General features: G+C 44.5%; 1 protein-coding gene across 1 annotated transcript in view; it reads left to right on the forward strand.

Moving 5' to 3' along the window:
* The window catches only part of LOC126059404 (deleted in malignant brain tumors 1 protein-like), a 109,579-nt gene extending 88,260 nt beyond the window's left edge, over nt 1-21,319 (forward strand). The window contains exons 54-66 of the mRNA XM_049855105.1: nt 4,464-4,493; nt 10,591-10,623; nt 11,189-11,227; nt 11,712-11,827; nt 12,759-12,822; nt 12,994-13,032; nt 13,712-13,750; nt 15,164-15,475; nt 16,806-16,841; nt 17,424-17,456; nt 17,957-18,132; nt 19,288-19,670; nt 20,750-21,319. Coding sequence (XP_049711062.1) covers nt 4,464-4,493; nt 10,591-10,623; nt 11,189-11,227; nt 11,712-11,827; nt 12,759-12,822; nt 12,994-13,032; nt 13,712-13,750; nt 15,164-15,475; nt 16,806-16,841; nt 17,424-17,456; nt 17,957-18,132; nt 19,288-19,670; nt 20,750-21,041 — 1,592 coding nt within the window. The 3' untranslated portion in view covers nt 21,042-21,319. The remainder of the gene's footprint in view (nt 1-4,463; nt 4,494-10,590; nt 10,624-11,188; nt 11,228-11,711; nt 11,828-12,758; nt 12,823-12,993; nt 13,033-13,711; nt 13,751-15,163; nt 15,476-16,805; nt 16,842-17,423; nt 17,457-17,956; nt 18,133-19,287; nt 19,671-20,749) is intronic.
* Nucleotides 21,320-22,227: the final 908 nt, after the last annotated feature.

Raw genomic sequence — 22,227 nt, forward strand, 5'->3', positions numbered from 1 at the left:
GGAGTGCCTGGCGGTTTCGAACTGCTGACCTCTTGGCTAGCAGCCATAGCAATTAACCACTACACCACCAGGGTTTCCATTGGCTCTATAGACCTGTCTAATCTTTAGCTGAAGGGTGAACCTCAGGAGTGGCTTCAGGACTATTAAAAGGGCATCCAGGGGCCATACTCTTGGAGTGTCTCCAGTCTCTGTCAGACCAGCAACCTTGGTCTTTTTGTGTGTGTGTGTATGAATTTGAATATTCTATATTTTCTTCCCACTCTGTCTTGGACCCTCTATTGTGATCCCTGCCAGAGCAGTCAGTGGTGGTAACCGGGCACCATCTTGTTGTTCTCGGCTCAGTCTGGTTGATGTTGTGGTAGGTGTGGACCATTAGTCCTTCGGATTAATCTTTCCCTTGTGTCTTTGGTTTCCTTCATTCTCCTTTGCTCTAGCCAGAATGGGACCAGTGGATGTATCTTAGATGGCCGCTGGCAGGCTTTTAAGACCCCAGATGCTACTCACCACAGTCTAATATAGAACCTTTTCTTTATAGACTATGTTATACCAATTGAGCTAGATGTCCCCGAGACCATGGTCCCAGCCCTCAGCCCAGTAGCTCTGTCCCTCAAAGCCTTTGGATGTGTCTGTGAAGCATGTATGATTTTGCCCTGGTCAAGTTGGGCTGACTTCTTCAGTACTGTATACTGTCTTATCTTCACCAAAGCTACCACTTATCTACTATCTAATTAGTGTTTTTCCTCCCCACCCCCCCCATAATCATCAAAGATTGTTTTTTTCTATGCGAAAACATTTTCATGTGTTTTTATAATAGTGGTCTCACACAGTATTTGTCCTTTTGTGATTGACTTATTTCACTCAGCATAATACCCTCCAGATTCAACCATGTTGTGAGATGTTTCACAGATTCATCATTGTTCTTTATTTTTGTGTGGTATTTCATTCTGTGTATGCACCATAGTTTGTTTATCCATTCATCTGTTGATGGGCACTTAGATTGTTTCCATCTTTTTGCTATTGTGAGTAATGCTTCAGTGAACATGGATGTGCTCATGTCTATTCATGTGATGGATCTTATTTCTCAAGGGTATATTCCTAGGAGTGGGATTTCTGTATCTTATACCAAAAAGAATTAGTCGATATTCAACCATTTCAAGAGGTGGCATATGATCAGGAACCAATGGTACTGAAGTCCAAGCTGCTCTGAAGGTACTGGTGAAAAACAAGGCTCCAGGAATTGATGGAATATCAATTGAAATGTTTCAACAAACATGTGCAGCACTGGAGGTGCTCACTTGTCTATGCCAAGAAATATGGAAGACAGCTACCTGGCAAACTGACTGGAAGAGATCCATATTTATGCCTATTCCCAAGAAAGGTGATCCAACCGAATGTGGAAATTAGAGAACAATATCATTAATATCACATGCAAGCAAAATTTTGCTGAAGATCATTCAAAAGTGGCTTTAGCAGTATATCGACAAGGAACTGCCAGAAATTCAGGCTGGTTTCAGAAGAGGACGTGGAACCAGGGATATCATTGCTGATGTCAGATGGATCCTGGCTGAAAGCAGAGAATACCAGAAGGATGTTTACCTGTGTTTTATTGACTATGCAAAGGCATTCGACTGTGTGGATCATAACAAACTATGGATAACACTGTAAAGAATGGGAATTCCAGAACACTTAATTGTGCTCATGAGGAACCTTTACATAGATCAAGGGGCAGTTGTTCAGACAGAACAAGGGGATACTGATTGGTTTAAAGTCAGGAAAGGTGTGCGTCAGGGTTGTATTCTTTCACCATACCTATTTAATCTGTATGCTGAATAAATAATATGAGAAGCTGGACTATATGAAGAAGAATGGGGCATCAGGATTGGAGGAAGATTCATTAACAACCTGCGTTATGCAGATGACACAACCTTGCTTGCTGAAAGTGGTGGGGACCTGAAGCACTTACTAATGAAGATCAAAGACCACAGCCTTCAGTATGGACTGCACCTCAACATAAAGAAAACAAAAATCCTCACAACTGGACCAATGAGCAACATCATGATAAACGGAGAAAAGATTGAAGTTGTCAAGGATTTCATTTTACTTGGATCCACAGTCAACAGCCATGGAAGCAGCAGTCAAGAAATCAAAAGACGCATTGCTTTGGGTAAATCTGCTGCAAAGGACCTCTTCAAAGTGTTGAAGAGCAAGGGTGTCACCCTGAGGACTAAGGTGCGCCTGACCCAAGCCATGGTATTTTCAATCACATCATACGCATGTGAAAGCTGGACAATGAATAAGGAAGACCGAAGAAGAGTTGACGCCTTTGAATTGTGGTGTTGGCAGAGAATACTGAATATACCACGGACTGCCAAAAGAATGAACAAATCTGTTATGGAAGAAGTGTGACCAGAATGCTTCTTAGAGGCAAGGATGGCGAAACTGCGTCTTACATACTTTGGACATGTTGCCAGGAGGGATCAGTCCCTGGAGAAGGACATCATGCTTGGCAGAGCACAGGGTCAGCGGAAAAGAGGAAGACCCTCAAAGAGGTGGATTGACACAGTGGCTGCAACAATGAGCTCAAGCATAACAATGATTGTAAGGATGGCGCAGGACCCGGCAGTGTTTCGTTCTGTTGTGCATAGAGTCTCTGTGAGTCGGAACCGACTCGACGGCACCTAACAACATGGTATTTCTATTTCTAACTTGTTAAGGAAGCGCCATATCGTTTTCCAAAATGGTTGTACCATTTTGCATTCCCACAAGCAATTCATAAGAGTTTCAAGCTCACCACAGCCTCTCCAACATTTATTATTTATTGTAGTTTTGAATTGCATTTCCCTAATGGCTAGTAATCTCAAGTGTCTATTAGCTGCCTGAATGTCTTCTTTGGTGAAGTGTCTGTTCATATCCTTAGCCCATTTTTTAATTGGATCATTTGTCTTTTTGTTGTAGAGGTGTTGGATTTTCCTATAGATTTTAGAAATTAGATCTTTGTCAGATATGTCATAGCCAAAATTTTTTTCCCCAGTCTGTAGGTTCTCTTTTTACTCTTTTGGTGAAGTCTTTTGATAAGCATAAGTGTTTAATTTTTAGAAGACCCCCTCTATCTAGCTTATCTTCTGGTATTTGTAGCAAAACTATTTCTTAACCACTTGACTTCAAAAAATACATGGAGTGGTGGCCAGGGCAGAGATAAAATAAAGGAAGGAGTGGGTTTGATATTCTCAATTGTCAATGTACAGCTTCCAGGAAATAGCTGGCTCATCTGGTGGCCTTTCCAGAGGAGCCTTGATGAAGGTTCTTCTCTGGAAAGTCCACCCAGGTCTGGTCCTGTGGCTGGTGAATGGGTCCAGCAGGTGTGAGGGCCAAGTGGAGGTCTACCACAGTTATGGATACTTCCTAGATACAACCAAACACTTCACAGGATTGGTCTACTGGGTTCAAGGGCTTAGGACCATGGTCTCATGGGGACACTCAGGCCAATTAACATTGGCATAATATAGTTCATAAAGAGAATGTTCTACATCCTAGTTTGGTGAGCAGTGTCTGGGGTCTTAAAAGCTTGCAAGACACCATGTAAGATACAACTATTAGTCTCTACTTGTCCAGAGCTAAAGAGAAAGGAGGAAACCAAAGACTCAAAGAAGAAACTAGTCTACGGAACTAATAGTCCACGCAAACAACGACATCACCTGCCTTGAGACCAAAAGAACTCGATGGTGCCTGGCTACTACTACCTTCCGTTCCAACCAGGGACTCAATAGATTGCCCTGGATAGAAGGGGAGAAAAATATAGAACAAAACTGAGACTCCAAAAAAAAAGGCCAGACTTACTAGACCAGTAGAGACTAGGTGAGCCCCTGAGACTACTGCCCTGAGATACTCTTTAAACTTGGAACTTAAACCACTCCCAGAGGTCACCTTTCAACCAAATGACAGATTGGCCCATAAAATAAATAATATCACTGTGAATACTGTGTTCCTCAAAATAATCATCTAGATGAAAAAAACCAGGTGGTAAAAATTTACCCTAGACCAAGGATGAGAAGGCAAAGGGGCACAGGGAAGCTAGATTAATGGAAAAAGAACAACCAAAATGGAAATAATGAGAATGCTGATATATTGTGAAGAATGTAACCAATGTAACTGAACAACATGTATAGAAATTGTCAAAGGAGAATCTAAATTCCTGTGTAAACGTTCACCAAAAATACAAAAAAGTATTTAAAAGAAAGATGTCAAAGAAAAAAAGAATCACTGCCTCAGAGTTTTTAGCCAGGTGTTATAAACCACAGCAGGCTGTACAATAAACCCAGAGGAGACCTCCCTAGATGGTTAAGAATAATTGTTTATTCCCTGTTTCTTTGCATCATATTTAAAGTGAGTCAACAATCTTTAAACCATTTTATCATCCCAGTTTCTATTAATAAGCCAAACTAATGCTTCCTTTATGTCTGCAGATTCTGAAGCTGCTGGACATTCAGACACCTGTGAGTTAATGTCCATATTATTTGCTAAGTGGTGACTAGCTGTCTAGTGCAGGGAACACCACTCCCCCATTGAGTCTCTTACCAGCCTTAACTTCCTTTGAGAGTTCCCTGAGCTCCAGACCCTTCCACCCTTCCAGAAGATGAAGGCCCAGGGATGTTTCCCAACACCTCAGGGAAAGGTGGTCTGGGCATTAACAGGTTGGTGTGTTATCTTTCCAAATTAGAGTGGTGCATCTCAGTAGGACTCGGAGACACCAGCTCTTGACCCACACTGGTGACTCACACATCAGAGGCGGTGGCAACAGGGAGGACAAGAGGGGCTGGGACAGGTAGACCTTGTGGCAAGAGCTGCTCCCCACCTGCAGCTTCACCTGGGCCCCAGGATGCAGACAAGGTATCCAGTGCCTAGTGGGGCTGTAACGTCACAACCCCAACATGAGTTTTATTTCTTTGATTTTCTTATTCTTAATCAGAATAATGCGTACACATTCATGAGCTACATCCACATTTTAAAAGGCAACTATATGATTAGAGACCAGATGGGGTTGTTTAGAGGCATACTCATTTATGTGATTTAGATGGTATTTGAGAAGAGAATGAAATTTCATTGTGTTTGTTTGGAAGGTACTTATAGTGACTACTTTCTTTTTTCCAGCTCCTGGGGAACACCCATATCTTTTACATCCAATAGGTATTTCTCCCATTCTCACATTTCACAACTGTTTTTCTGAGGCTGGCGTCCCACCATCTATGGCTAGCAGAAGGGTAGCAGACATTACTGTCACAGCCTTGGTCCTGTCTTACAAAAACTTTCCTATGGAATAAAAGCTGTGCTCTCAGAGGCAAGGTAGTAATATGGTGGAGTCATCTAGTTTAGGGGCCTTTTTGAGGAGAGAGCAAACTCTGCTAAAAAAGAGAAAGGCAGATAGACAGACAGGTAGACAGACCAACAGACAGATAGATAGAGATACCTTTTTCATGCCGTGATGCTCCTAAATAAGTTCTGAGCAGAGTCTTCCAGAGTCCCCCAGCTCCACCCACCCTCAGTAACATCATCAGGCCTGTGTGAAGGTCCTCCACATAGTGCTTTTGTGAGTCCTTCTCAAAAGGGACCCAATGAATAAGCCCCCATCTCTGGGGGTTCAGAATCTGAAACTCTACTTCATTTGCCTTTGGTTTGAGGGTCAGTTTCACTCGGCCAATTCCTTACCTTCTTGCAGAAATGATGACATATCTTCCTCTGTTGGCTTTCCAGCCCCCAACCGCTCTGTCATCCCCCATGAAATATTTAGCTTTGTTGTTTTTAATCTAAGTAAAAACCAAAACCGTTGCCGTCGAGTCGATTCTGACTCATAGTGACCCTATAGGACAGAGTAGAACTGCCCGATAGAGCTTCCAAGGAGTGCCTGGTGAATTCAAACTGCTGACCTTTTGGGTTAGCAGCCATACTACTTAAACACTATGCCACCAGGCCTCCATCGGTAACACCAACCAAAAACTTACTGCTGAAGAGTTGATTCCAACTCATAATGACTCTATAGGACAGAGTAGAACTGCCCCATAGGGTTTCCACAGAGCGCCTGGTAGATTTGAACTGCCAACCTTTTGGTTAGTAGCTGAGCTCTTAACCACTGCACCACCAGGGCTCCATCAGTAGCACCAAACCAAAAACCAAACTCATGGCTGTTGAGTCAATTCCGACTCATAGCGACCCTATAGGACAGAGTAGAACTGCACCATAGAGTTTCCAAGGAGTGCCTGGCAGATTCAAACTGCCGACCCTTTGGCTAGCAGCCGTAGCACTTAACCACTATGCCACCAGGGTTTCCATCAGTAGCACAGGAGGATGAAAATAACCACCTCAGAAGTTTCTCCTGGGGTCTGGGTGGTACAGCCTTGTGTGAGCCCACAGCCATGGGAGCTTCGTAGTTAAACTCCTGAGTTCCCTGCATGTCCTGTTGCCTGTCAAGACGAGGCCTGACTCTCTGATGTAAGCAACCCACGCGTCCTTTTGTAAACTTCCTTCTGGATGTTTTAGGGATCATAGTAGATCAGTCTTGAGTTGGATAAATAAGTCAGATAAATACCATCTCCACACAAGTCAATTCAACTCAAGTTTTCTCTGAACTGTAAACACTTATGAAAGTAGCCAGTGGTTCACATCTCAAAAATCCCGGAGCCCTCTTCCAGGTTTGGTAGAAACTGAGCTCTAAGGAAAAGCAGACAATGAAACAGACTGCTCTCTTTGTGGTGGGATCTGTGAGAATCGGCCACCAGAAAAGTCTTTTAGGCAAGGACAAGTCAGATATGGTACCTTGTAACCTTGTCACAGTGTAACATTTTTCCAAGAGTTAAATGAAACTTCAGAGGTTTCTCAGACCAGAAGTCACCAACAGGCAACCCATGGGCCAATTTTAACCTACTGATGGGTTTTGATTCAGATAATACAGTTTTGCCTATGCAATGTTAATTTTTTTTTAATCCCGCATTTTTAAAAATGGCAGACTTCCTATAAAAGTTCAAATTTCCAGCGTCAATTGAAAATTGTGAATTCAGCAGAGCACCAAGGGCTGGGTTGGGCAGGAAAGGGCTGCCCCCTGCATATGGGGCACATGGTCTCCGGACTCCACTCAGCCATGCCACTGTTTCTGGGCCTGTAGGCATCTCCATCCGTGACGCTCAGTGCTTCTCAAATTTTAATGTGCACACAAATCACCTGGAGATCTTGTTAAAATACAGCTTCTGCTTCAGCAGGCCTAGAGTGGGTGGGTCCTGAGATTCTGCCTTTCCAACAAGGTGATGGAGATGCAGCAGCTGAAGCTCAGAGAGCAAAGGGACTTGCTCAAGGTCACATGCTTGGTTACAGAGAGACTAGAACTGTCTCTGAGTTCCAACCCCATGTACCACTCCCCATTATTTATTTCCCTTAAATGAATGAGACAGAGGATAATCACGTATGGACACAGCTAGGATATAATTTTTAATGGAGTAGTTTTTTAAAAATTCTTTACCAATGAACTCTATTGACAAGGATGGTGTTAAATTATGATTTTCTTTAACTTTTGCTTGTTTTCACAGTTCCTCGGCCACAGATTTGGTCCTTCCAACCAGTAACAAGTTTTCTGCTAATTTGTCCCCTCACTACCTAGCTAAGGGATATTGCTGTGTTGAAATTCTATCAGAGAGAAGACAATTATACCCCACTTATCCAGGGGTCATTGTTGGCTGATGTAATCCCTTGGAAAAATAGAATAGAACCCTGAAGCAGACAAAGAGGATGTCTGTGCAGTCAGATTGAGGCCCCAGTGTTCCAGTTCAAGTGCTCAAACACACACGGGAGTATTCGCAGAGCCTGTTTGCTGGGAGCCTATTGCTCATAGCCTGTACACACATACAACAATTGGCTATCTGGTCTCCCTAAACCAAAAACCAAGACTGTTGTCATCAAGTTGATTCTGACTCATAGCAACCCTATAGGACAGAGTAGAACTGCCCCATAGGGTTTCCAAGACTATAAATATTTATGGAAGCAGGCTGCCACATCTGTCTCCCATAGAGCAGCTGGTAGGTTCGAACCACTGATCTTTGGGTTAGCAGCTGAGTGCTTTAACCACCATGCCACTCCCTACTGACTAAACATTAAAAAATATATATTAGAAGAGATAAATTGGGGAGGAGCACAAGGGCTGGAAGGGGGGAGACTGATAGAAAAACTGGATTTTACGACAGGAAATGTAGCAGATAGCATAACAGCCACAAAAAGCTCCAAAAACTGTAAAATGTCACTGGACTTTCTGTATGTACTGATACAGAGCAAAAATGCCCCCTTACCTCAGTGTCCTTTAAGACATCACTGTACACAACCCTGAACAACAATGATAGTCTTCATGATGCGCCAGAGCTATGCAGGTTAAAATATGTGCTCCGTCTTTTGCTTAAAAGGGCAGGGAAGCATGTTTCATTTTGGGAGTGTTGTAATTTATACCAGTTCAGGTGTTTTTAATTTGGGTTTGTAAATTTTTTTCAAGAGAGATTGGGAAATAACTAGTCCTCATGTTGGAATTTTTTCAACAACAAAGCCTGGTAAATGAGATCATAGTAAAGATGGAATTGTGTTGAACCAGCAATGAAGTTTCAAAGTTGACTAAGATTCCCGTTGTGTTTCATATTCCAACATAACATCTACTTTGGCAGAAGTAACTCCCTCACCCAGTAATGTCCTCTGCCCACGCCACTGCTAATGCAGGCAAATGGGACAGCAGGATGGCTGTTGTCATGCCATGGGGTAGGATCAAGACTAGAAGAGCTGTGGGCAGTGTGATATCCAGTTGTCACTGTCTTTGAGCAGAGCGCCTAGTCCAGGCAAAACCCTGTGCCGTGCAGGAGATGGTGGGGGGAGAGTCAGCAGAATGGAGAAGGTCCCCCCCGGCCAGGTGGGGTTGCCTTATTGGAGGTTCTCCCAGCATCATGCATCCTTCCTACACAGCACTGTCACAACGGCAATTTTACATTTATTGTGTGATCATTTGATCATATCTGTTTTGCCCACAAGATGGTCCACTCTTTAAGAGCAAGCATTATATCAACATTTGTTGGCTGTTTGACCCCAGTACTAAGCACAGTGATTGGCCCAGGGTAGATGATGGATCAATATTTGTGGATTAAATAAATGAAGACCATGGTGTCTGTGCTCCAGAGAGAAGAAAACACGTTACCTATAAAACAATTCTTGTGTGCCATTTGGTAGGCTTTGACCAATTACCGTTTCCGATTTCCAGCGTCTTTGAATATTGCTGTAACCGCTTCAACAGGTAATATTAATGTCGTTTTGGGTTCCATCTTGCTTGCTATAAATTATTTTATTTTGTTTTCCAATGAGCTCAATAAGCAATTGTTGATATCCTGGTCAGGTTCTTTGATTCTTTAATAATCTTTTATTTTATGTTTTTTTAATACATTTATATTGAGCTGATTCATAAAGGCCACTCCTGGGTTCCCCAACAGTGAATGAATTCTAGGAAACACAGCTAAATACACAGGCCAAGGGGAAAATTAATTTGTCTTATGCAGCCAAGCAGATGGTCAAGTCCACAGAATCAATGAGGAATTAATCATTTGTTGGAGTGCCTGGTAGCCTAACGTAATCCCCTACTTGAGTCCACGGAGGAAGTTTTTCCTGGAGACCAGCCAACAAGTGGGTGCTGCCTGAATGGCTTTAACTGACCCTCCTTAGATATTCAAGCAGCATTAGATACTATCATCCTTAGATATTCCAACAGGTGAAGGTTGGCCAGTTACTGAGCTCTGCACCAAGGCAATGACGGTGCAGAGCTGACTGAGGTAACAAGTGACTCACCTCTTGTGTAGTTTCTAGTGGATAATGATTAGAATTACCTGAGGAGTTCCTAGTGTGACTCTGGATTCAAGAAGTTTATGCATAGAGTGTTGAGTGAGACCAATAAAGATGTTCTTCCCTGCTCCAGTTGGTGCAGAAATGGTCCCTTTACCTGCTAATTTTTGTTTGTTTCTAAGCACTAAAATTATTTTACCTCTATTAATACTAATGGAGAAATAAAACATGAGAGTCAGCAGATGGAGCACCAAAATATGGCCTTTGTTATTTATAGACCTGGGTTGGAGGACAACAGTACGAGAGCCAAATGGGCTCGTTAGCCCCTTCTCACCCTCAGTCTAGATCTTGGGACAGCCCACCTAGGGAAGGTTCCTGTCTGCATTCTACCCCCTTCCACTAGTTTGAGGGGAAAGGGAAGGAGAGAGGGGGAAGCAAATCCCCATTCATAGAATCTTTGAGAAATTAGCCGCACACAGTGGAGAGACTTGGACTATTGCCCTCCGAACATGTAATCTGCTCCACCTCTAAGGGAAGAAGTAAGGATGCGGCAAGAGGAATGGAGCCTGAGAAGGGCAGGGAGGCTTGGAGGCACTGGAAGATGCCCTGTCTGAACAGCAGAATGCCATGCTTGGCCAGTCCCACTGATCTACGATGGACACATTTGCTTTTCCTGCACCTTCTAGAAATATGTGTACCTGATGCAGCTGTCTTATTGCAGCCTTTTTTATTTTTATTCAACTGCAGCTTCAAGGTTAAGAGCTGTGCCCTCTACACCAGGTAGTATCCTCTGTGCTGTCCCCTTAAGTGTCCTTTCTTGGAATTCTATTTGGCAAACTAGGCTATTTATGAAAATTTTGTCCGCAACAAGTCTCAGTAAAAACAGAAACCTAGGAGTCCTGTTCGCTACTATTTAGGTTTCTCCTTTATTTATAGATACCTCTTCAACCTCAGCAGAAGTGACCTCGCCATCTGGTAAAGATTCTCACATTGTGCTGTTTAACGTGGCCAACTTCTTTTGGGTGGCACAAATGGTTAAGTGCTTGACTATTAGCCAAAAAGTTACCTGTTCAAACACACCCAAAGCTGCCTTAGAAGACAGGCAGGCAATCTGCTGTTGAAAGGTCGCAGCCTTGAAAACCCTATGGGGCAGTTCTACTCTGCTCACGTAGGGTGGCTGTGAATTGGAATCAATTCGACAGCAACTAACAACAACAAAAACCACATTGAAAAAATGAGCCAATTTAATGGTCATTTTGACCACAAAATAAACCTCAGTGAAAAATGACACACTCAAGTGTCCTTCCACTCATTATTCAGTCCTGTTCTCTCTGTTTACACACAGATGCATCTTCAAACCCCACAGAAGTGGATACTTCCTCAGGTAATGTTTTCTGCCTGCCAAATTTCTTAAATATGATCAACTTTCCTTCTTTCTATGTGACAAGTGAATGTTTTATCTACAGTATAACCCCCAACGTAAATGGAAACCTCAGTGTCCTTTTCACTAGAAATTTAGTTCTGTGTTCTCTTTGTTCGCCTGTAGACACAGAAGTGGCCCCTCCACTAGGGACCGAGTCTGCTTGTGGCTCTGGTCTTGATCAGATGTGCCCATGAAAGGTCAGGCTGGGGGTCCACACCTCCACCTGCCTGGAGGATTGTGTGCCGCCTTCCGTGAAGCTTTGACCCGGCCAGCACACTCAAATGTGCACACTAGAACCAGGTTCCTGTAGTGTTGGCTCTACCCATTTGCTCTTCTGTTCCAGCCACTAATTTCTTAAGAACTACTTCATCCACCCTGTTGGTCAAACCAAAATATCGCATTTTCTTTCCACTGACATATGAGTTGGGTTCTTATTTATTTGCAGATACAGCTTCCACTTCAGACAAAGCAGCGTCTTCTCCAGGTATGCTCTCTGCCCCTTGCAGCAACTCTGGTGGCTTTTCAAGAAACACCAGCCCAGAAAGGACTTACACACCAAGGGTAAACACTTCTTATTTCCCCAGGAGAGGATGACAACCATCTCAGAGATGAGGAGGAGGAAGATGGAGAAGGAGGAGGAAGAGGACCAGGGGGAAGAAAACAAGAAGGAGAAAGACAAGGTCAAGAACAAGAAGAAGAAGAGGAGAAGAAGGGGGAAGAAGAAGAAGAGGAAGGAGAAGGACAAGAACAAGAAGAAGAAAAAGAGGAAGAAGAAGGAGAAGGACCACAAAAACAAGAACAAGAAGAAGAGGAGGAGAAGGAAGAGGAAGGAGAAGGACAAAAGCAAGAACAAAAACAAGAAGAGAAGGAAAAAGAGGAAGAGAAAGAAGAAGGACAAGAACAAGAAGAAGAAGAGGAGGAAGAGGAGACAGAAGAAGAAGGAGAAGGACAAGAAGAAGAAGAGGAGAAGGAGGAGGAAGAAGAAGGACAAGTGCAAGGACAAGAACAACAAGAAGAGGAGAAGGAGGAGAAGGAAGAAGAAGGACAAGAACAACAAGAAAAAGAGGAGGAGGAGGAAGAGGAAGAAGAAGGAGAAGGACAAGAACAAGAACAAGAAGAGGAGAAGGAGGAGGAAGAAGAAGGACAAGCACAAGGACGAGAACAAGAAGAAGAAGAGGAGGAGGAGGAGGAAGAAGGACAAGAACAACAAGAAAAAGAGGACAAGGAGGAGGAAGAGGAAGAAGAAGGACAAGGACAAGAACAACAGAAACAAGAAGAGGAGAAGAAAGAAGGACAAGAAGAAGAGGAGGAGAAGAAGGAAGAAGAAAAAGAAGAGGAAGGAGGAAAAGGACAAGAGCAAGAAGAAGAAGAGGAGGAGGAGGAAGAAGGAGGAGAAGGAGGAAGAAAGCAACAAGAAGAAAAAGGTAGTGATAATGGCAGCGGTAGTTATGGTGGTGGGATAGTAACCAACATCTGTATAGCATTTGCTCAGTGTGAGCACCTTATACACAACCTCATTGAATCTCACACCACCCTCTGGAATAGGTTACACTACAGTCTCTGTTTTTACAGAGGAAATAGATACTCAAGAAGTGAAAATTCTGCCCAGGATCAGATAATAACTGGGGTAGAAATAAGATAGTGTATGTAACATGTGGGATCACCATGAGTTGGAATCGACTTGACAGCAATGAGTTTTTACAGGTTTATTGTTTTTTGTTTTGCAGCTACAGGTCCACTTCCAACAAAAGTGACGGCGTTACCTGGTAATGATCATGTACCTGTTGCTAGATTAACACTCAATTTCATAATAATTTATACTACCATACTCTATCATTAATCCATTGTTAAATTTCCTACCTTACCTTCCTCTGTATATTTTTAATATGGAATCACACCATTTAGATATGATCTTTCTCTTATCTGTAAATATTTCTTGATGACTTGATTTTCTTATTTTCCTTTCCAGCCCCTGTAAAACTGGTTCCTACAAATCATAATGCTTTTTATTTTCCCTTACAAAACTTCAGCATATTCATAAAGCTTCCGATAATTTAACAAATTCTTTTATATTTGGATAATCAAGAAGATACACCACCACCTGCCAAACTTTGATGCCAAGAAAATAAAACTTTATGGACAGTATTTCTCCATCCAAACCAAAGTAGAAGCATAAACAAAGGCATCGGTGTCTGAAATTAGAGAAAACGTTTGGTTCTTTTTCAGCTTTGACTATAAATATGCGACTTTGAGTGTATGCATTTTTTATTGTGGAAAAGATACATATAACATTTCCCAACTCAACAGTTTTTACATGTACATTGCAGCGCGTTAACTACTTTCATCATGTTGTACAACCATCACCCCTGTCCTGTTCTACATCATTCCACCACCACTAAAGGGTGTTTTTTAAAGCTTTTTTTTGTCTCTCTCTCTTTTTTACAGTTACGATTTCAGTTGGTGCAGAAATGGCCCCTTTACCTGGTAATTTTTGTTTCTAAGCACTACCATTATTCTATCTCTGTTAATAGTATTATGTGCATATTTCTCTTAAAATCAAACTTCTTCACAGAAAAAGCTCCATAAACTCCTAGACATGTATGTGCAGACACAGTTGTGTGTGGGCACCCATACACTGCTGTGGGCTGGTGTATATCGTTTACAGAAACGTCTCAAAACTCTAGGAACAGTGTCTCCCCCATATTATCATTCTTCTCAGGAAGGCTGTATGCGCACATAGGTGCACGGGGGTCTCTATGTTGTGAGTCCAAATGCCTCTGCCCCAAGCTGGGATTTGTTAGGGTGCTGTGCTCCCAGGGGCATAGCTTCCTCCACTACATGGCCTTCTGATCTAGCTGCTTCCTCTCACAGCGTTTCCCTCCTCCCACCCTGCCACTAGATCCAGCACATTCCTCTTCATGGGCCCTTACACGCACCACGCTGGACACTCTTCCCTGGGGTGGGGCTGGAAGGGAAGGCATGAGCCTACCATTTAGTCTTCCGTTTAATCTATTTTCTTAATACTTTTAGTCACTCAATAAATATTTATTGAGCACCTACTATGAGCTAAACTTCCCTGTATTCCGGAAAGGGTACAGGCAATAAACAATAAACGTAATAAGTAAAGTTTATGGTATTTAAGAGATGATTAGTGCTATGGAAAAAATAAAAAGTAGACCAGGGAAGGAGGATTGGAAGAGCTGATGGAGGTGTCAGGATAATTAATTTGGGTGTCAGGCTAAGCCTCATGGAGAGGGTGACATTTGAACAAGGATGTGAAGGAGGTGAAGGAATTAGCCATGCAAACATCTAGGGAAAGAATATTCCTGACGCAGTGAGCAGCCAGGGCAGAGGCCCCCTAACCAGTCTGTGTCCAGGGTCGGGGCTCATCGCATGCTCAGGGGATTCTGCTCCTCCACCTTCCTGGGTTTCTTCCATGTTCCACTGATATGAACGGTCCTCCCTTGATATGGCCCTGGCTCCTGTGTGCCACAGATGCACTGAGATGTTGCTCAGCCCTTGGCTCGTCCTGCCCCTCACCCACTGACCTCCAGCCCTAGAACTCCACTTAGACACAGTACCCCTAATGGCCCGGGATGTTCCTGAGCATCCTAGCTTGCTGTGTGCCCATTGATGAGGAGTGGTTTTTCACATCCTGTTTACTGCTTGTTAACAGTCTGTCTGGTCTCTTACTCAGAAGACACGTGCTCACATGTTCCATGCAGACATCTCCTGACATGTTGTTGGTGGTGTTTGGTGCCCTCAAGTCAATTTTGACTCAGAGCCACCCTGTGTGGAACGCACTGCAGTGTTAGTTTCTTCTACTGCATATAACAAACGACTTTGAAATGCCATCCGACGTTCTTCTCACCTGAATCCTTCTCTTGCCTCCCTCAGACCTGCCCCTGCGCCTGGCGGGTGGACGGAGCCGGTGCCAGGGCCGCGTGGAGGTTCGGCACCAGGGCGTGTGGGGCACGGTGTGTGACGACCACTGGAACATCAAGAACGCCCGGGTCGTGTGCCGCCTTCTGGGCTGTGGCCGGGCGCTGGGCGCCCCGGGGCACGGCCGCTTCGGCCCAGGTGTGGGGCCCATCCTGCTGGACGACGTGCGCTGCGTGGGCAACGAGGATGCGCTGGAGCGCTGCGCCCACGCGGGCTGGGCTCACCATAACTGTCGACACAGGGAGGACGCAGGCGTGGTCTGCCAAGGTACCGAGCTCCCCCCACACGCCCCCACACTAATCACCGTGCCAGGCACCACCCACTGAGTGAGGCCTTCTTTCCTCTCCAAGCATTCCAGGGTCAAAATTCACAGCCCTTCACAGCCCCAAGGAATATCAGATTTGGCCAGGGCCACAGATCCAAGGCTAACAAGAAAGAAATAATTTAGGGCATATGGAGCCCTGGTGGTGCCGTGGTTAAACGTTATGCTGATTGGCAGAACGTTCAAATCCACCAGCCGCTCCTTGGACACCCTATGGGATAGTTCTACTCCGTCCTATAGGGTCGCTATGAGTCGGAATCCACTCAATGGCAACGGGTTTGGTTTGTGTGTGTGTGTGTGTGTGTTGTATAAAGAATTCCTGGGTGGTGCAAACGGTGGTTAACAGGCTCAGGTGCCAGGAAAGGTTGGAGGTTGGAGTCCACCCAGAGGCACCTCAGAAGAAAGGCCTGGAGACCTACTTCTGAAAAACCAGCCATTGAAAACCCTGTGGAGCCCAGTTCTACTCTGACGCACATGGGTTGCCCATGAGTCCAAGTTGACTTGAAGGCAACTGGTTCACATCTGGTGTTATATAAGCTTTATGATAAAGGTTTTAATTATATGTGCTTGGGATTTTATTAATCAGTTTTGTCTAATTCCAGTGCAGCACAATTTTAGTCTTTCTCTTCTGAAATTTAGCTAAAGGACTATAAGGTCAAAGGATGGAGTAACAGTGTAATAAAACGATTAAGGAGATAGAAGTTGCTGCTGTCAGACTGTAATTTGTCCAATCTACTTTTCAGTCTCAGACAAGGGCATCAAGGGCACAGCTCTGCGTGGACACAGTCCTTCACCTTGTCCAAGCCCTCGGAAGTCAGAAAGACACCCTATTATAGCCTGGGTTCCCTCGTGGCCCTTTCATCCGAGACGTGGCCTATACCTTTCCTGGAATATTTTGTGTTATTAGCCTATATCTGTCTTGAGATCCTGAGTTCCATAGGTTGACCACCTTCTGTGTGGCGCCGAACTTCCTTATATTTACCCTCAAAAGCCTCAAGTGTTGCAAAATTCTAAGATTTGGTGAACAAATCAGCACTCGCCTTATCTGTTCCATTCTTAGCTGTTTACAGTTAAAGTCATTGCTGCCATTGTTTTTGCCTTTAAGTGCGAGTAACTCTTGTTTAGTGTAGAATTGGGGCTCAAATAGAAAAGTTGTCAGAGCCCTCAGCAAAACAGACACCAGTCACACAGAACCAAGTCTATGAGTCTGCACTGGGGTTCCTGGGGTCCTTGCCTCCCAGATTCTCACTTTATTGTGTCTGTTTGCAATTCCAGCCATCCTGGGTGCCATTGGGGGACCCATTCTAAAAGGTAATTCATTTTCCGTTCTTGGGTTGCACACCAAGGGGCTTCCTTTTCATCAGGTGCAGGTTTCCAAAGGACCAATATTACGGGCCAGGGGATGTTTGAAGAGGTTGAGAGAATCTAACCAGCCATGCTTCCTGGGCTGGGCCTTGGCTCTGAGTTACTGCCCTGTCTTGCTTCTGGGCTAGGGAAGCCTTCGTTGGCCAAAAACTGCCTCTTCCCCAGCCTTAAGTGCCAAGAGTACCATGTGCACAGGAAGCAACACCAGGCAGAGCTCATGTGACGGTATTTGGACCTGCAGAGCACTGTATTTGCTGTTCTCTTGCTTCAACAAATCTTGGTGCTGTTGCTACCTGTATTTTCAGCACTATTTTGCACAATCCAGCAACCTTCCCTCCAGCTCTTCCAGAAAACCCTGGACCTTCTTTTCTTTTCACTACCCTGGAGTATTCTCATGCCTTTACACTCTGGTTTTAAAGCTACATCAAATGAGCCCGTTTACACTTCATGTTTACTGGTGGCTACACCGGCCTCTTGCAGTGTTTCAGCACAGTTAACATTTGCTCTTCATCTTTCCCTCCTCACCAGGTCCAGCTGACTCAATCGTACCCAGAGGCAATGGTAAATTCTGCTCCCCTCCTAGGGTCTGAAGCTGCTGAAAGGGAGAGCTAACAGAATAGCTGTCTGGGAAGAAAGAACAGGCTGTGTTTCCATTGAGATCTCTAGTATTTCTACCCACTCAATGGGCTCCAGGAGGTTGGAGAAGAGGCCTCTATGTACCTATGCTCCCTCCCCCTTGCTTTTCCAAACTACCCCTCATGCAAAGGCCCAGGCTCAGTTGTTCTCAACATGTGAAATGAGCTGCTCTTTAACTCCTTAGCCGAGGCTCTAACTTATGCCCTCGGGATGTGTGCTGTGGTTGTAGTGTTCCTCCAAAGACTTTGTAAAAAAAGGGAGGGAATAAATAAAGTCAATGAAAGTCAAGTCGAGGGTGGGCATGATGAGAGCAGAGCCAGCCCCAGCTAGGGCACTGTCCCTGGTACTTTTATAAAGTAACATATACCCACACCCTTCCCTGCATGTCCCTTTGTGAGGATCTCACCATCCTCTTCCTCCTGCAGCCCAGCTGTCCTGCCTGCCTCACCTCTTTCAAGCCATCATTGACCGAGGCTATCTCCGGAGGCTGGGCTACTCCTCCTGGGACCTCCACTTAAATGATAAGCTGTGTCGCCCCCAAGTGTCGGGGCACTACCTGATCTTCAACATTCCCTATGGCCACTGTGGTACCGTCTGGCAGGTAAGAAACTGACAAGGTGGTGGTACCTTCCTGTGGATGGAGGCCAAGGAAAGAGATTTGGAAAATTCAATCACCCATTAAAAACCTGGATAGAAACAGAGCAAAGGTGTGAGCCAGGACTTCATTTATGAGTTTAATGAGACCTGGAGCAGCTCGCTTATTTGTCTGAAACTTTCTTTCCTTCATTTTGGCATTTACATTGAAGCCTTTGTCACAGAAACAAGTGTTAAGTATTGATGGACTAAGGAATGGATGGATGGAAGGAAGGATGGGTGGGTAGACGGACGGATGGATGGATGGATGGATGGATGGATGGGTGATATTCTTTTACCTCTAAAACCAAAGCATTATCAGGAGGGACCAGTCCCTGGAGAAGGGCATCATGCTTGGTAAAGTAGAGGGCCAGTGACAAAGAGGAAGGCCTTCAACAAGATGGATTGACACAGTGGCTGCAACAACGGGCTCAAACATAGCATTGATTGTGAAGGTGGCGCAGGACCAGGCAGTGTTCATTCTATTGTGCATGAGGTCACCGTGAGTCAGAGCTGACTCAACGGCACCTAACAACAACAACCGAGTAGAAGTTATGAAACAGGGCACAGAGAGAACAGATTGTATGTTTGTCTAACTGCTGTGTTCTCTACCCAGTTGGTTAGCTATATTTTGCAGTCTAGAAAGCAAATATCTAGATATTTACAGGCATTGAAATACATATCTCTATTTAATTTTCCTTAACCACCTGCTTATTTCACAAAACAATGATATTGAAGTTAAGAAAACAGATATGCCCAAGGGAATGGAATGTGCAGAAGGAGTTTGGCAGAGAGGGAGCTCCCAGCTGGTGAGACTCACAGCCAGCATGGGCTTCCCACACCCCTCACACCACTCCAGTTTGGCCCTCACAGGAGGGCAAAAGGGAGTCCAGACTCACACACTTGGGGCTCCCTGCCTGAACCCTGGACTCCAGAAGAGGACAAGACATCATTACCTTCATAATTAAGGACCACAGAGGTCAGGCCCGGGGTTCCTGCCCTCCAGCAAGTCAGTAAATTGGCCCCAAGTAAAGGGGATAAAGGAGAGGTCTCTGCTTATAAAGGAAGGTGGTTGTCAAAAAGCCAGGAGCTCTGACCACCAACTCTTCTCTCATCCTCACAGGAAAGCCTTGGCTCCTTCAGCTACTCCAACTCCATTAGAGGCCGAATACTTGGCCACCCTGGCCGGGTCATTGTGCGGCACAAGGTGCCTCAGCTCAAGCTCACTTGCAGGGTGGACCGTCCCTCAGCAGGTGCAGTTGTTCATGGGGCTGACATTCCGAGCGAGGGAGTTGGCTATGACGTGTCTATAACATTCCTCGAGTCACCCACGTCCCATCATATGGGGGGCATGAAGCCACACTACACCAGCCAGAGGCAAGAGGTCTTCCTCCAAGCCATTCTCCATAGCCACGATCCCAACCTGATGCTCTTTGTGGACACCTGTGTGGCTTCTCCAGATCCCCAGGATTTTACAACTGCCAAGTACGAGTTGATCAAGCAGGGGTAAGGAGAACAAAAATCCCTCCGGGGTTACCTATCAGATTCATATGACGTTCCTTTAGGGAGTCTGTGACTTGTCAAGTGGTAGTTCTAAAACATAACACTGTCCAAAAGAATCTTCACCATGCCCCAGAGGTAGAGTTGAGACCCTCACCTTCCCTCTGATCCCAAATCATTACAGGCGTTCCGGGAAACCTCCGTTGAATCCCCTGAGAGCTCTGGGCATTGGCTTTGGTGCCCAGACTCTGCTGTCCCACCCCACCCTTTCAGCTCAAGCCTCCTTTCCCTGTTCATTTTATGGTTTTCCTAGACTCCTCATTCATGGTTAAGGCCCTCGGTGCTTTTGGCCTACAGCGATGGGCTGGTGGGTTAGCCCAGGCCAAGCACTTACAGTGGTGAGATTGATTCTGGATTCTTTGGCTAACCAAAGGATTTGCCAAGCCAAAACTTTGGCAAATTTTTTAACTTTATAGCTCCCTTGTTCCCTAATAGGCTAAATGCTTACAAACGGGTAATTGGAAACCAGTGTGAAAACAACAAAACCAACGGCAGCTTTAGAGGGGTGGGGGAGCCACAGCAGCCTAAAGCTCATGAGAGGCATCATGGTAAGTGCTTGTATCCCAAAGCCCAGGTTGGGGCAGGACGCAGCACCTTCCACAGGTGGTGTGAGCCGTGGCTCTGGGCGGTGTACAGATGTGGTACTAAACAGCAGGGAGTCACAGTGAGAAAGCTCTTCCCTTTCAATCCTCCTTACAGATAAATTAAGGAGAAGGCTCAGTTTGGGGCCAGAATTTAACAGCCATCACTTCTGTTCTTCTGCTTGCTTTAGGATTAATTTGTTCTTCTTTCTCTAGTTTCCTAAATTGGAAGCTTGGTTTATTGATTTTAGAGCTCTCTTTTCTAGTATATGCATTTAATGCTATAAAATTCCCTCAAAAATTTCTTTATAAAAGGAAGGCTGGATGGAAGGAGAACTCCATTTGGAATCCAGAGGTCTGGATCCAAGCTTCATTTTTTGAGTCAGATTGACTTCATGCCGTGCTTTAAGTTAATCTTTAGCCTGGGGTTTTTCTTCCCATCAGGTGCATCAAAGACAATACCTATGCCAACCTCCACTCCCGCCAGAAGAACGTGGCCCAGTTCAAGTTCAACGCCTTCAGCTTTCTCAACAGCTATGATGTGGTCTATCTCCAGTGTAAGATTGCTGTGTGCCTAGTAGGCGACTACTCCTCCCGCTGTACCCACGGTTGTGTAGGGCAGAGTAAGACAGGCGCAGGCCCCTTAACAGCCAAGGAAGGGCAGACTGAGCATTTCCACATAGTGGGACCACTGGAGATACACAAAGGAACTGGTCAGAGCAAGACTCCCATGTGATGTCTCCAATCTTCATGTCTCAATCTGTTTGAAATTAGAAGGCAAAGTCCATTTCTCTTCAGTGAAGTAGTAAGTTTTACAAATCAGAAGTTATCCATGTAGAGACAGAAAAGAAACCGATAGAGGAGTTTCTTCTCTGAGTTTTGTTAATAAATAAATCTTCTTGTTTGATTACTAAACTTCTAAGGCATTTACTGTCATTTCAGGCTAGAAATCCTGAATGTCTGAATTCTTCACTATCAAGGACTTAATCATTGTCCCAAAGTATACCAAATGTCATGAAGACCAGGTTATCTCTGTATACCATATTGCCATTTTTAAGTTTTTTTTTTTTCTAATTTGACACCTTAGTATTCAGATTCTGGTAGGTGGATCTCTTTGTTTCTGTCCCTCTCATGGTGTGAGCATTTATTTTCAGGTCTTGCCAAAAGTTTTATGAAAAATAAACTGTCAGGAATCCATTGGTCTTTTTTTTTTTTTTTAAAGTTTTAATAACTAGTCATTTGAATCAAACAGGTCATTTACTCATCAAAACAGCTTTAATTGTTTGTTGCAAAGGGATCAAACCCAGCTTTGTTGGGTTTGGGTTACAGCTTGCAAATGAGAGTCTAAAACACAGTCGGAGTCCCTGGATGGTACAAACAGTTAAAGCATTTGGCTGCTAACCAAGAGGTTAGAGGTTCAAGTCCACCCAGGTGCTCCTCAGAAGAAATGCCTGATGATCTACATCTGAAAAATCAGCCATTGGAAGCCCTGTGGAGCACAGTTCTGCTTGGACATATATGGGGTCTCCATGAGTCAGACCCGACTAGATGGCAATTGGTTTTAAAACACAGTTGAAGAACCATGGGTATCCGTGCACTCAGCTGCCAGTTGTTCACATGGTCATTTTCTCAGTCTGTTTCCCAGGTCCTCAAAGCATTACAGGAAACCTGAAAAGTATGCACGACAACTGAAAAGTACACAGGAAAGACTAACTTATTTCCATGGCTCCCCAGAAGAGGGGGGCAGCACTCACTTTATCTAATTTCTCTTTGACCTTAACAGATATCAGCCTGAGCTAGACTCACTACATTTAAGGTTGTCTTTAAAGAAACAGACTTGAGCGTAGATTTTTTTTTTTTTTGCTTGCCAAGAAATATTGAGTAGCCACATTTAAAGTTGTTGTTGTATGCTGTTGAGTCGA

Source organism: Elephas maximus, chromosome 16, assembly GCF_024166365.1.
Source record: "Elephas maximus indicus isolate mEleMax1 chromosome 16, mEleMax1 primary haplotype, whole genome shotgun sequence".
Lineage (NCBI taxonomy): Eukaryota > Metazoa > Chordata > Mammalia > Proboscidea > Elephantidae > Elephas > Elephas maximus.